The sequence below is a fragment of the Anas platyrhynchos genome, chromosome 8 (genome assembly GCF_047663525.1).
Source record: "Anas platyrhynchos isolate ZD024472 breed Pekin duck chromosome 8, IASCAAS_PekinDuck_T2T, whole genome shotgun sequence".
Taxonomy (NCBI): Eukaryota; Metazoa; Chordata; class Aves; order Anseriformes; family Anatidae; genus Anas; species Anas platyrhynchos.
The window spans coordinates 29,544,417-29,557,669 of record NC_092594.1 but is presented as its reverse complement, the minus strand read 5'-3'; the positions used below and the strand labels follow the sequence as shown (position 1 = coordinate 29,557,669).

At 43.4% G+C, this 13,253-nt stretch overlaps 1 protein-coding gene across 1 annotated transcript in view; it reads left to right on the top strand.

Annotated features, from left to right (window-relative positions):
* Nucleotides 1–13,253, top strand: part of EIF2B3 (eukaryotic translation initiation factor 2B subunit gamma) — a 94,331-nt gene that overhangs the window by 46,948 nt on the left and 34,130 nt on the right. The window contains exon 6 of the mRNA XM_027462613.3: nucleotides 685–774. Within this exon, the coding sequence (XP_027318414.1) occupies nucleotides 685–774 (90 nt within the window). The remainder of the gene's footprint in view (nucleotides 1–684; nucleotides 775–13,253) is intronic.

Below are 13,253 nucleotides of genomic sequence, written 5' to 3'. Positions count from 1 at the left end.
AAAGACTTCTAAGTTACTGAAATATTAACCTGCCACTGGTCTGAAAGGTAAGACTTCCCTGTTTGCCATTGTTTGGCCAGCGATGAGAGGGAGTTTTACTGATCTTTTCCATCTTATTGGGCTGGAGAGGCAAATGCTTTGTAATTGAGCTGTGGAAGTCATTTGTAATGTGTAGCACAGGGAAGACGAGCAGACCCCATCTCCTGCTCCTATTTGCCTCCAGGAAGAGCTGGAAAAAATACAGTAGTGTTGTGTTTGCTAGCGGAACATGCACAGCCTTGCATATTAAGGCAGGCACTTAGCCAGGAGCTTTGAATTATTGTACCCTGACATTACCCACTGTAACTTTTAGCACTCTGGGCCCATTACTTTGGCTTCCTGCCCAGTAATGTGCAATTTCCACTTACATAAGAAGATGTAGCAGGAGTAATGACTCCTTGGAGGAGGTATTTTCTTTCGCAGCAAATCAGCCCAGGGCCAGCAGGTGTAAGTTTATAGACACAGTCCAGTAATGGCAGTCTGCACAGTTCTCCTGTCTCTTCTCCTGTCTCTCAATCCAGCAGAAGATGGAAAGGAGCAAATCTGCCTTTGCAAACTTCTCACAGTCCACTGACTTGATTGCAAAGTCAAACTCTTGCAAATAGCCATGCAAAACTAAATGATTTTCCTTTTTTTGTCTTCCAGGCACCCTAGAATGCACATCAGAACAGGGCTGATGGATGCCCATCTCTACTGTCTGAAGAAATATGTGGTAGACTTCCTCGTAGAAAACAGGTAAGAAACCAAGCACAACGTGAGGTAGTAGCAGGTGTTGGCATTGACATGTGGTTCATACCAGAGCTTTTAAAGGAAGATTTGTTTCATTAAATTGGCTGACGTACAACAGAAATGTAAAAGAAGCCAGTTAAAAAAAAAAAAAAACAACACAACACTTTACAATAAAAACAATACCAAGAGTTATGTCTGTTATTCTTTTTTAATCTAATAACAGCAAAAGTGAAAGCTAAAAGTTTTGTCTCATTTCTGCATCTCTTGTTTTCCCAATGTAACTGTGCTTCTTGGCTGCTCATTTCACCAGGGCTCCCCCATTGTTAGGGCTGTGAATACATTTCTGACCTCTGATTTCCCCCACCACAGTCTGTTTTGGCCTTTGGAATCACCTTTTCTTCCCCCTTCGCATCCACCACCACTGCAGGTGGGCTATCTCTGTAGCATCCTATGTTTTTAGCTTGTGATGTTCCTCTGTCAAAACTCTGAGACCACCCACTGAGAGTAAGAAAAACATCCATTTATGGAAGTGGAGTAGGATCTTAGCTATAATATTTCATGAAATAGACAAAAAAAAAAAAAAGCCCAACTGTTTATCTTTAAAAAAAACAAACAAATGAACAACCCCCCTCACAGTAAGTAGTTCACTTTTGGAATTGATGTCTTGTTCCTAGAATTTTTACAGTGCTCTCATGTATGTTACATATATTGAATGCTCACTGAGTTCTCAAGAGTTTTTCTCCCTTTTAAGTAAGATGAAAGATAAAGGGGTTGGGTAAGTGTTATGTTCGTAGTGCTTTTCTTAGCAGATAAACTGACATGTGAGAAAACATTGTGGGTGGGTGAGTAGGGGGATTTGTGGTAGTCTTGACCATATAGAAACGTGGTGATGCAGTTGTATGCGTGATTAAAGGAGCTCTTCCAGAATACGGCTCTGTGAGTGAGTTAAAATTAAGTGGAAAATCTGTGTTAACCCCCAGGGCAATTTCTTGCCATGCATAAGAATAAAGCTTATCCGATGCTGTGACTGGCACGTGGGGGCATTGTGCAAGTCATTTTAGATCCGATTTGTGTACGGGAATGTCTGAAAGGTGAGAAGGCTTCAGAAGCAACAGGTATTTTAAATCAGGAATGAGCCCTTTATTACCTGTATTTTAAACAGTTGCTGATGTTTTGGACACTTTGCTTCATGCTACCACAGGATCTACAGTGTTTATGCCTCTGTTTTGTCATAATACGTGTAGAGTTCATTTCTGGAAATCCCAGCCATCTAGTTTTGCTGGGGTTAGACACTTCTTGAATATTAGACATTTCACACGTTCAGTTCTTTTTTCCTTGGTACCTCATTCTGTTTTGAATTTAGATCATTAAGTCTGTGGGACGAGGATGGTCTTTGTCAGACGTGTCACTGTGTGTGACACAATGAAGCCTCTAAACATAAACTGCGGTCATTTCAGATTTCTAGGCTTTATGCCTTGGTAAAATCTTTGGTTTTGTCAGTGGTAGGATTTTACCTTCTTTTAACCCAAGCCAGCAGAGTGAAATTCTGCTCTGCACTCCTCTAGTTGTCCCCAAGTGTGCTTAGACAAGTCCACTGGCTCCTTGCAGGTTTCACCAAGGATTTTTCTTTTTTACAGAAATCATTCTCTGTCTTCGCTCTTTGCATGAACCTGTGCTTATTTTGCATGAGGCTTCAATTACAAATACACGATCATAGCAGCTAGACAGTGTTTCTGAGATCCGATCACATTTGCCTTACCTAACTGCCTCATTCTCTTTGGAGAGAATATGTGCTGCTTATTCCCTGAACTGGGAGAGAGTCGGTTGCTAGTAATGTGCTTAACTGGCAAATCTGGAGAGTGGGCCTTGTGCCATGATGAATAACTTGGGCTTTCAGGCTTCTGGCACTGGTGGGCACTTGCAGCTTGTTTTTCTTCTCTGAGGAAGGGGAGGATGGTGCATACCCTGAGATCTTCCCATGTTTGGCAGCAGTATGCCAGGGCTTTTGAAAGACTCTGTAGAATATTTTTGCCTCAAAAGTCCTGACATTCACATAATTGTTTGGCTTTAGGGATTCTTTTTAATACCTTGTTTTTTAGCCTAGAGAGAACCTACGGTAAGACTTAGCCTCTCTGCAATTTTGCACCAGGACTGGAGAAGCTCAGATGCCTTGTTTAAGTTGTGCGTGTTTAAAACTAACAGCAGGGACTAAAGTGAACAGTGAAGCTCTTGTATGGTGCCAGGAAGTACTGACACAGTGTACTTCCTCAATATTACAATATTTACATTGTGTTAATATTTTAACAGCGGGGCTTGATGGCAGGCAGAACACCTTTTTTTTTTATTGTCTATAGCTCAGTGAAGCATTTACATATTTTTTTTCCAAATTTTATTTTGACATACATGTACAAGAGCAGAAAAGATGTTGCCCAGCAATAAAAACATCAGACCCTACAACAGGCTAGAGCTCACCATTTTGCAGAGGAAAATTATGATTACTTCCAGGTCAAAGAATTGCATGAAAACTGGCTGTGTGTGGGATCTGTTGCTCCTAGTGGGATAAAAGCCCAGTGTAGTCCCAGTTTAGCTGCAGAGATGTGGTTAAAACGGCAACAAGCTCTCCCACGGTGAATGTAGTTTGCATATAGCTGCACCTGTAAGAGTAAATTGATTCCTCCACTTTGATCGGCTTAATACTTGTATTATGTGTATGCGAAGTCTGAAATCGCTAGCAACTACTATGAAAATTGGGAAAAAAAAAAAAGTGAAATGGCTGAAATTTTGTTTTGTCCAAGTATACGAATCTTGGCATTGAATGGATTTGGGACAACTTTGTTACACACCGCCTCTGAAAAGAGGCTCAATTGATTATTCAGCTCCAAAATGGAGCCATGATAGCTTGGCCACTGCCTTGCTTTCTGGTACTAGACAAACTGCTTATTTTTTTTCTGTGCACTTGTTTCCTCTTCTGGTTGTGACTGCTTGGAGAATAACCTGGTTTTGTTTGGCAACGCTGAGTTTCTAGTTTGGGGGGTATTAGAAGAGGTCAAAATACTGTTTAGGAGTTGGATATTCAGTTCATAGTCCTTTAATGTGTTTTTATGAACTTTTTTGAAAGGACTGAATAGTAGATTCTCCTGCCTGAAGTTTTATTGCACTATAGGAAACCAAACAGCTTCCTGAGTTTTAAAAAGCAAAAATCTGTGGTGCCTTTGAATAGAAGAGGAAATGGTCTGTTTATTAGAACCCCCTCAACTATGTATGTACTGACAGAAATCGAAAATATCACGTCCCTAACGTTGTTTAAACCTGGGGAGATTATTTTTCAGGGGATGAAACTGCGTTTTCTCTCCTTGCCTAGGAGGAACAAAATGCATTTGGGCAGTTCAAACCCCCATCTCCGTTTATCTCTCAGCCCCTAGTTTAACAGCGAGTCTCAGTGAAATCTTCACACGTGTGGCAGTCCTACCCTGAGTCTGCCCGAGTCAAATGCACATGGTTCTTGGGGAACAGCAGCACAAATTATTGCCCAAAGCAGTTTGTTCTATCCCGCAGCTGGGATTTACTCCTTCCCTCCTCTCCACGCCCCTGCATCGCCAGGGAGGACTGAGCATCTGGAGGCTCTTTTTCAGCAGCTCAGGGCAGAGCCAGGCTGAGCTGCGTGCACCAGAGGCCAGAGGTGTCCCAGCTCTGCTCTGGGACAGGCAGCTTCATCCCTGTGTCCCTGTGGATCCCTGGCACCGATGGTACCTGCTAGATTCAAGAGGTTGTGGCCATTCCCTGCTACCAAACACATTTCTCCCTTCCGAGCAGGGGCCGGGGCCTCAGCGTGAACAAGCAGCAGCTTGTTCGGGCTGAGTTTTCTGCTGGTTATAGCTGTCCGTGGGGTTTTTCTCTGAAGGGACCTTTGGTTCTTCCCCAGGCTCCCCTCTGCATCCCAGCAGTGAGCCTTACTGAGGTTTTCATGCTTTGGCAGTGGTACCGAGTCCGCCAAATCGTAGCCCAGCTTCGCACAGAGCTCCGTGTGTGTTGGGGGGGGAGGGAGGCGGTTAAAACCCCGATTTCCCTGTATTCAGGCAACAGCTTTTCTTTCTAAACTTGTCAATTTTCCTTTCTAAACGTTTCCCTTTTCAGAATAAAGCAGAGCCGAGGTGCTTTCAGTCAGCCGTAGGTGCTGTGCTGCGTGGAGCCGGAAAGGCGGACAAGTGCTGGCCGCGTGCTGGCTGCCGGAGCTGCGCTGCCAGCACAGGGCAGCGATAGTTGAAGGTGAACACCTGCACCACACGATGAACTGCACAATATTGCTTTTCTTCAGAAGATCATTAGGCGGGCCGAGTCAGCAGGCTAGACAGCAGCCGAGGCTGGAGCTGGCTGGGGGCACGGCTCCACCCCACAGCTGGCGGGCCTCACACCCCTGGGGCCCTGGGGTGGCAGCCAGCACAGTAGCCAGTCCCCTTTTTGGCACTCTCCTGAGTGCTAGGTTGGAATCCTGCCTTGTTGCTGCATTCAGGGCAGATGGAAGAAGAGAGTCCTTATTCCCTTTTTCCTTGTGAACTTCATCTGGAGAGGAGGGCAGGATCTGGGCTTGCGCCTTGAGCCCGGCGCAGACATTTCTTTACTACATGCTCACAGTTTGCTTGCTAACAATCTCTGCAAAGCTGCTAGCAGAAGAGATGTGATCAAAGGGAAATTGTATTGTTGTCTGCGCTTTTTTTTCCAGGTTCTTTCTAAAGCTCAAACCTCATGAAATAAGTTAGCTGATTTGAGGGGAAGAAAGAGTAAATATAAAGCAACCCCTTCTCCCACAAAATTTTAACGTGGTAAATTCAAACTTGTTTTGAAAATTTAAATATTGAAAGTGTGTGTCTCTTCTTATATTTCGTCTTTATGTTGAAAAATATATATGTAATATGCATTTATAATACATATCTACATGAATTATGTTGCACCAACAGTCGGTTGTGCAGGTACAGCTGACATCTGTTAGATGTGTCAGGATTTCATCCTGCTCACAGCTGAAACCTGCAGATATGTGAAGCCTGCCACTTCCACCTCTCATTGAGGAATACCAGAAAATCAGAAAGCCAGACTGATGCTGCTTAAAACAAGGAAGTATGCGGTCATACTTACTAAGTTACTTCCCCAAATCATTGTTATTCAGTGCTGAGTTCAGAAAGTTAAGTACCTGGCAGTTAGGAAGTGCCACAGCTGAGGCTTCCTGTGCAGCTTTTTGTTTTTTTATGTGCCACGTGTTATGGTACAGTCCCCAGTTACATGGCTCTGTTCTTTTTCTCTCTCACTATTGCTTCATTTGGCACCTGATGCTCGGTGAAGGAGATGCTGTTTAAGATGGTATGTAATTTCTGTAGTTCAGATGAAGGCCACCCACCTGCTTACTGTTAAAACCCAGTTCTGAAGACAGCCTAAATACTTTCCTTTCAGATTCTTGATGCTCCTCACTGACACTAGAATGCCCTGCATGCATATCATTAACTATCTTTCAAGCACCCCTATTAGCAAAGTAGGGGTCTGTCTCCATTCTGAAAGGGGGAGGAAACTAAGGCACACAACAGTTGAAATTCGAAGCATTTTTGACTTAAGTATGCCATTTTTCAGTCCTTAGTATTATACACCGCTCTTAAAATGATGGAGGAATCTTTTCCATCGTAATAGTTGCCACAAGTCGATGCTGATCAAATCAAAAGTACTTAATCAGAGGCAACTTGCAGAAATTAGATTTGTGTTTTGCATTCAGCAGCATCTCTAAACTTCCTCTGACAGAAGGGAGTTGGGGAAAAAAAAAATGGTTCTTCTGGCATCATTCATTTACCTTAAATATTAGCAGTTCTCCTCTCGCAGCCCTCTGCCTTGTGTATTTAACACACATGTTCTAACAAATGAGGCAGTCATTCTTCTGCCTCATTACACAGCCTCGATTCATCCCCAGGGTATAGTCCATCTTTACATCGGGCGAAGAAGAGATCGAGACTGGGGAGAGAGGAAAAGTAGGTGAATGTGTTTTTGAAGGATTGTGTCAAAATGTGTACGCACGAGGTCTTATTTTACTTATACAACCTTAATTAGGTCTGGCTTTTCTTAATTTGAGTACCCAAACTGTTACCTGATGTTCACGTAGAATAGTATGTGTGTATGTATGAATGTATATTAATTCTAAGAGTGTCATTCAAAATCAGTCAGGCTACTGTGACTTGTGCTAATGGAGTAGCTGTTATCAGCACAGATTTATCACCTGCTAGGTCAGCCAGCAGAACGAGATGTGATGCTCTGAGCTTCAAAGAATATCCAGCTCAGCCTTTGTAACCTTGGCCTGGAGCGTACTCTGGTACTCCGTGGAGTAGAGCATAAGCAGCCCAATTACCTTGCAGGAAGAGAGAGAATGGAGCATGCCCAACATAGAAGGACTGAAAAAAAATGTAGCTGCAAAACAGATCTTTTCCAAGCATGTGCAAACAGTGGTTTTTCAGACTTAGCTTGATGTAGTATGGGCACTTTTTATGTTTACAAATGTAACGCCCTGACGAAAAAAATGACTGTGTGCCAAATTGCAAGCATGAAAATGCGAGAGCTTTTCAGCAGAGCAGTTGAAATATTTTTAACATGGACAAAACAAAGTATTTTTCCATAATTTTGTTCTTGGAAATAACTGAGACATTTTTTTGATGAAGCTATCCAAAAAAAATCAGCTTGAGGCAAACACCTGGCATGGGTAATTTCAGCCAAAACAGTTAAACTTTGGCAAAGTTTATAAACAGATGAAAACAGAAACTTACAATAGGAAATGCTGGGCAATTTATCTATAGGCACCCCAGTTGTGCCATCTCTGAAAGCTATCCATTTTTTTTCGAAAAGCAGATGCCATTTTGTGTTTGCTCAGATGTTATGGCTGCTCCATTATGCACAAGGGTAGCAGCTGCATTTTCTAAACTAAGGAGACATTTGAACTTCATTTCAAAAGTCTCTATATGTTGTATACATGAAAAAATAGGGGATTTTTAGCACACATCTTCCTCTTAGACATTAGACCTCTTCACATGCTTTTGTGGTGTCCTTTCCCTTTTTTCCTTTCACTCCATACTAAGAGGAGGGTAAAAATTGTGTTCTGTAATATATTAATGTATTTTGCAAATCACCATTTTGTCCTGAACCGAGTACTTTTGAATTGCTGGGCGTAGAAAAAGCCACTGTTTCCAGTGTTGGGTCACCTGGGAATTGGGCAGCTCTGTTTTGTGGCCAGAAGGAATGGTGAAGGAATGGTGTGCGGTGCTGGAAAGGCAAGAATGACAAACAGCAGCCCTGCGGTCACTTTGAAAGGCCTGAGTAAGCATTTGCAGTGCCTCGTCCTGGGAGTGCTGAATGCTAACACTTCACCTGCCGCCTGGGAATCCACTTTTCCCCCTGGGGAGCCTTCCCTGGGGGTGCAGCCGGAGGAGGCAGAGCTGGAGGTAAGGCACCAGGGCGGCTCTTCTGCAGCTCTCCCAGCACAGAGCTGCCTGCCAGCGTTTTTGGTGTAGAGAAGCTCTTCTCTGAACTGAGCAAAGCTGCAGGAGACTTCATAGCCAAAGTCGGTATGATTTGTTTGCAAAGTTACACACTGCTTTTTCTGAACTGCTGAAATAAATAAGAGCAAATCGTGTGAGGTCATAGAGCTCTGCCTTTCCAAGCTGCTTCAGCTGCGCTCCCAGAGCAGCTTCGCTTCTCAGCTCCCCTCGACCCTGTCCAGAAAACCTCCGCTGGGCCAGCCTGGGGAGAGGAAGGTTTGCTGCCTCTGTGCTCCGTCTTCCGAAATCGGCAGCTGGGAGAAGAGCTGCAGTGCAGCCACCCTTCCTTTCCCCGATAAATGCCGGGGCAGTCTGGGGCAGGCAGAGGGTCTTTGCAGACTGGAGGTGCGAGTGCCTTGTGCTGAAGCTCCTGCTTGGCCGGCTGCGTGCTGTGCTGTACACAAAGGCCCCCGCAGGTTTATATTAAGGTGCTGCCCAGACTAAACCAGTGCATTTTTTTTCTTTTTCCCCCTCTAAATGCCTTTTTATCATTCAGGCTGTCACCTGTGTTTCCTGGCAAAGGCTGCTGGCTGGGGGAGGTCTGGCAGAGCTGAACGCCCAGCTTGGTGGTCTTTGTGTGGCTGCCTGAAAGATGGCTTAAAACAGAACCTGCTCTGTGAATACCTGCGAGTTAACATGTGTCAGCCGTGTGGCTGGAAGGTTTCTCCTCTGCTGTAAAGAGAGATTTTATAATGAATACTTTCCTTGTGATTAAAATGGGTAGATAAACAAATAGCTCCTACAGGAAGTATACTGTGTGAAGACAGGGCAAATAGATTGTAGCTCTCCAAACAAGGAAAGGGAGAGGGGAAAAAAAAGAAGGGGGGAAAAAAAAAAACACCAAGCTCCTCCTTAGTGCATTTAATCTATTAGAATGTGAAATAGCAATTTATCTTTCCCATTTCCTTTCCTTGTCAAACATATACAGCTGTTGGAGCTTTCTCTGTTCCTTCCTAGAAATGCCAGGACTTGAATTTGTTGATGCCGTCCTCCTCTGGAGTATTGCTGCTTTTATCATCCTTCCATGATACCAGTTGTGCTCTCTCCTGAAACCTCAGGGGAAGAAAACGTAATGATCCCAACTAGATTTAAACAAATTATGATTCTTCTCCAAATCATTTCTGTAATAAATATAATTACTCTTCCTGTTAGTACACTAGCAGGGAGCAGACAGATCTTTGGATGTGCTGAACTGGAGCTGATTATCTTCATGACTAACTGCAAATCTGTCTTTGAGACCATGGTATGCTTTATTATTCATGTGCCTGAGATGCTGAAGCATACTTGGTCACAGTTTGCACAGTATTCTGTTCGTGCAAGCAGCTCCTAGTGCAAAATCCTGTAAAGTAAATGTTAAAAGTTGTTAGTTTGTCCTCTAACCATGACTTGCAGAATTGGATAATGACCTTTTGGGTTTCCTCTGAAAAGTGAACATATAAAAGATGTGAAAAAGGCTTTTCAACCAGCAATGCAAATATTATAGAAAAATTTAGGTTGGGGAGGGACCTCTTACAGTCTCTAAACTGTCCTCCTGCTCAAAGTAGAGCTAATTTATGTGTTGCTCAGGGTTTTTTTTTTTTGCAGTTGTTTCGAAAATCTCAAAGGATGGAGACTGGGCCTTGTCCCAGGACTGTACCACTCACTGCAAAGTTGTTTTCTTTATGTCCCAACTGGAATTTCCCTTGTTGCAGCTTATGTCCATTGCCTCTTGCCCTTTCACTGTTCAAGTCTGAGAAAAGTCTGGCTGTCCTCTATATCGCTCCGCTTTTGGTAGTGGAAAACTGTAATCAGATCCCCCTGCAGCCTTCCCTTCTGCAGGCTGCGCAAACCCCGCTCCCCCAGCTTCTCCTTGTGCATCATGTGCTCCTGGCCCTCTTGGTGGCCTCAGCTGGGCTTGCTCTATCTGATAATAAACATTAAAAATTAACTATTTTTTTCCACTGTTTCCATGCAGTTGCAGTTTCTGTGGGTAACCTTTAATCAAACTGATGTTTGTCTTCATATGAGACGGGGATTTTGAACCAGTGGTGAATAAGAATTCTTCTATCCATCTGCATGTGCTTTTCTCTTTTTTTTTTTTTTTTTTAATTTTTTGTTAAGTCATTGCCACTTGGAAAGTATCATCCTAAGCATTCTTTCTTCAGTGCAGTACTGTCTCTTCCCCACAGCACTGCTTGCATGTTGGATAATACTTGGGGTGAATGGATTATCTTCTCTTGCTAGACATTTTCCTGTGAGGATGCAGTCCTTACCTGTGCTGTCATGGCTTATTTCACTTGTGGTGGACGACACAATTCACCTGTATTTCTGTTCACGTGACCTGAATTTCTCACCAAGATTTTGCAGCTTTAAAGAATTTTCAGGATAATGTTTTCTGTTCTTCTCCTCCCTGGTTTGTTTCTAAATCTCTTTTCTTCCCTACCACCTTCTGAAACACAGAACATCACCTTTTACTCAGGGGTTGAACGAACTTCTGGAAAAGAGAGTAATTGTTATATAAAATAGTAATTATTTCCCTACTCTTCTACTTTTCATAGTTATTGTATTCTGGATGTCAGTTCAAAACCAAATTTCATTGCGCCTTAGCCCAGTCCAGTGAAATGTGAACAGCAATAAAGGTACCCATAACGCTGTTGCTGACTTCATTATTGCATTGGATTGTCATGGTGGGAAACCCCCTTCCTGCATAGGGAAGGGAGAATAAGCACTCCTCGGACACATGTGCCTGAATAGAGTAAGTCAGGGAATTACAATAAAGAGAAATAATAATTAAAAAACAAAAAAGTAAAACATTTCAAAGAGCTACAGGCCAGTCTATAAGAAATGTTGAGTGCTGTTGTTAAGTTACCAGTTTTGTAGAAGTCAAAGTCCTGGATTTAGACAAGACGTGATATTTCCCTAAATCAAAGATGAAATGTAGGGCATGGAATGTTTTACACCAGTCTTTTCCAGATGCATTCCACCCTGAAAGAACAGTGAGTAAAGAGGAGGAGATAGAATACATTGGCCAAAAAGCTTCGTCTTGGAGTTCCTCAAGAAAGGATGGTGACAAAAACAAAAAAACAAGTTAGTTGTATCACAGTAGAACATGGGAGCTGACCTACCCAAGGGCTGGAGCAAGGACTAGTGATCAACAGTTAGGATGAGATTTAAGGTAAGAATGATTATTGGAGAGAAGGGTATGGAAATGGTACAGGTGAAAGGAGAAATGGAAGAACTAAACATCAGAGCTTCCAGGTTATCTCCCAGGCTGCTGAAAACTGGGATTATTTGATTGCAGAAAAGCAAGAGTGGTATTTGCGTGGAGTGGAGCAAATTGATACAGAAATCTGCAGTGCCTGTAGTGCAGCCTCAGTGGAGCAGGGCGAAAGAACTTAACCCACATAAAGCTGCAGATATATCAATATTTTTTGACACCGAGGTGTTTTATATGGACAAATTCTGAAGTGCTTAAGTCTATCTAAACATGTGCTTCCACACCTAAAGTTTACACAGTTTTATGGATACGTGTCAACCTGACAAATGCATCGCATGCGTGTGTTTGCTTAGGCGTTTTATGAGAATGCCTCTGTTTGATGCACTTTTCAGAAAAGGAGCCTGATTTCAAAGGCATTTAGCAAAGAGTTGGTAACTCAGACACAGATGGTTGCAAAGGCGGAGGTGGGAGAGAATGGGGGAAGATGAGTTCTGGCAAGGAAACGCACTTGGTGCAGGTGCGCTTGTTTTAGAAGAATGGGATGCTGTCTGGGAATGAATGAGATCCATTCCTCAGCAGCTCCTACGACCTGCCAAACACCCTGGGTGGCCTCCGACGGCCTCGGAGATTTTGGTCAGAGAGAAGCTCTAAAAACGTCTAAACCTGCTGGCATTCCCAGGCAAAAGATGCATTAGTCTGGTGTCCCAGGCTGCTTTGTGAGTGGGCAGAGTTAAGGTTGCTCGGATGACCTGGGCTGAGTTGCGCGCACGCTTTCAAAGGCATTGAGTGTGCAGCTAAGGAGTTTTAATTGCTGCGGTCAGTTTTTGGGAAAGCTGCCTCGTTTCCCAAAGGGTTTCTTGGCAGAAGCGGGAGCAGATCCCTGCTCCTTCAAGTGCATCCAGACTCGGGAGAGCTCGAGAACGGCTTTTATGTGGTTTGCAGCCCCACCATCCCTTGCGTGCTTTGATCTGGATCCTCTCTGCGTTGTGATGCCCGCGACTGTCACTCGTGTGCTGCCTCCTGCTTGCCCCCAGCCAGCAGAGCGCAGGATGCTGACGGTGGTCCTGCAATTTTAGGAAGTCGTTCATCACCCTGAGCCTCCAAAGCAAAGCTGTGCAGTCATCCAGGCTTGCTCTGCGATGGCTTTTCAAGTGCTTTCTCCAGCCATTATGGATGTGGGAGAAGGCTGCTGTCAGATTTGAAGGTTTTGGGTCGAAAATAGTATGGAAAGACAAATGAAGCACAAATGCAGTCATGTGGAATTGCCTTTTAGCAGAACGTTTCTCAAAGTTTCCTTCTGTTCTCCGTAGGCTTTTAGCTCCAAAAATAAGGAAAGGCATTGATAAATATGTTAATTAATATCAAATTGGGGCTGTGTGAGAAACTTACTCTTTTTGTAGTAAAAATTGTTGAGAGTAGAACATGACAAATAGGGTGTAGCAAGAAATAACATCTGTTTGGTGCCATGAGTGGTGCTGGGGATTATTGCATTAGGCACAAGTGATTGCCTGGTAGTTTATGGGCTTGCCTGGTTGCTGTAGAGTTTTCCTTTATTATAATTAGGTTTGGATACACCAAAAAAATATATATATATTATTGAAATTATTGAAAGATACAGGGGCAGATTAGCCTTCTGCAGGGCTGTGGAACGCCCTCCAAATTTATCATTTGATATTTTTTCCTTTTGTACAAAGTCCTTGCCTGCTTTCTCCGCATTCTTAGCATGTCTC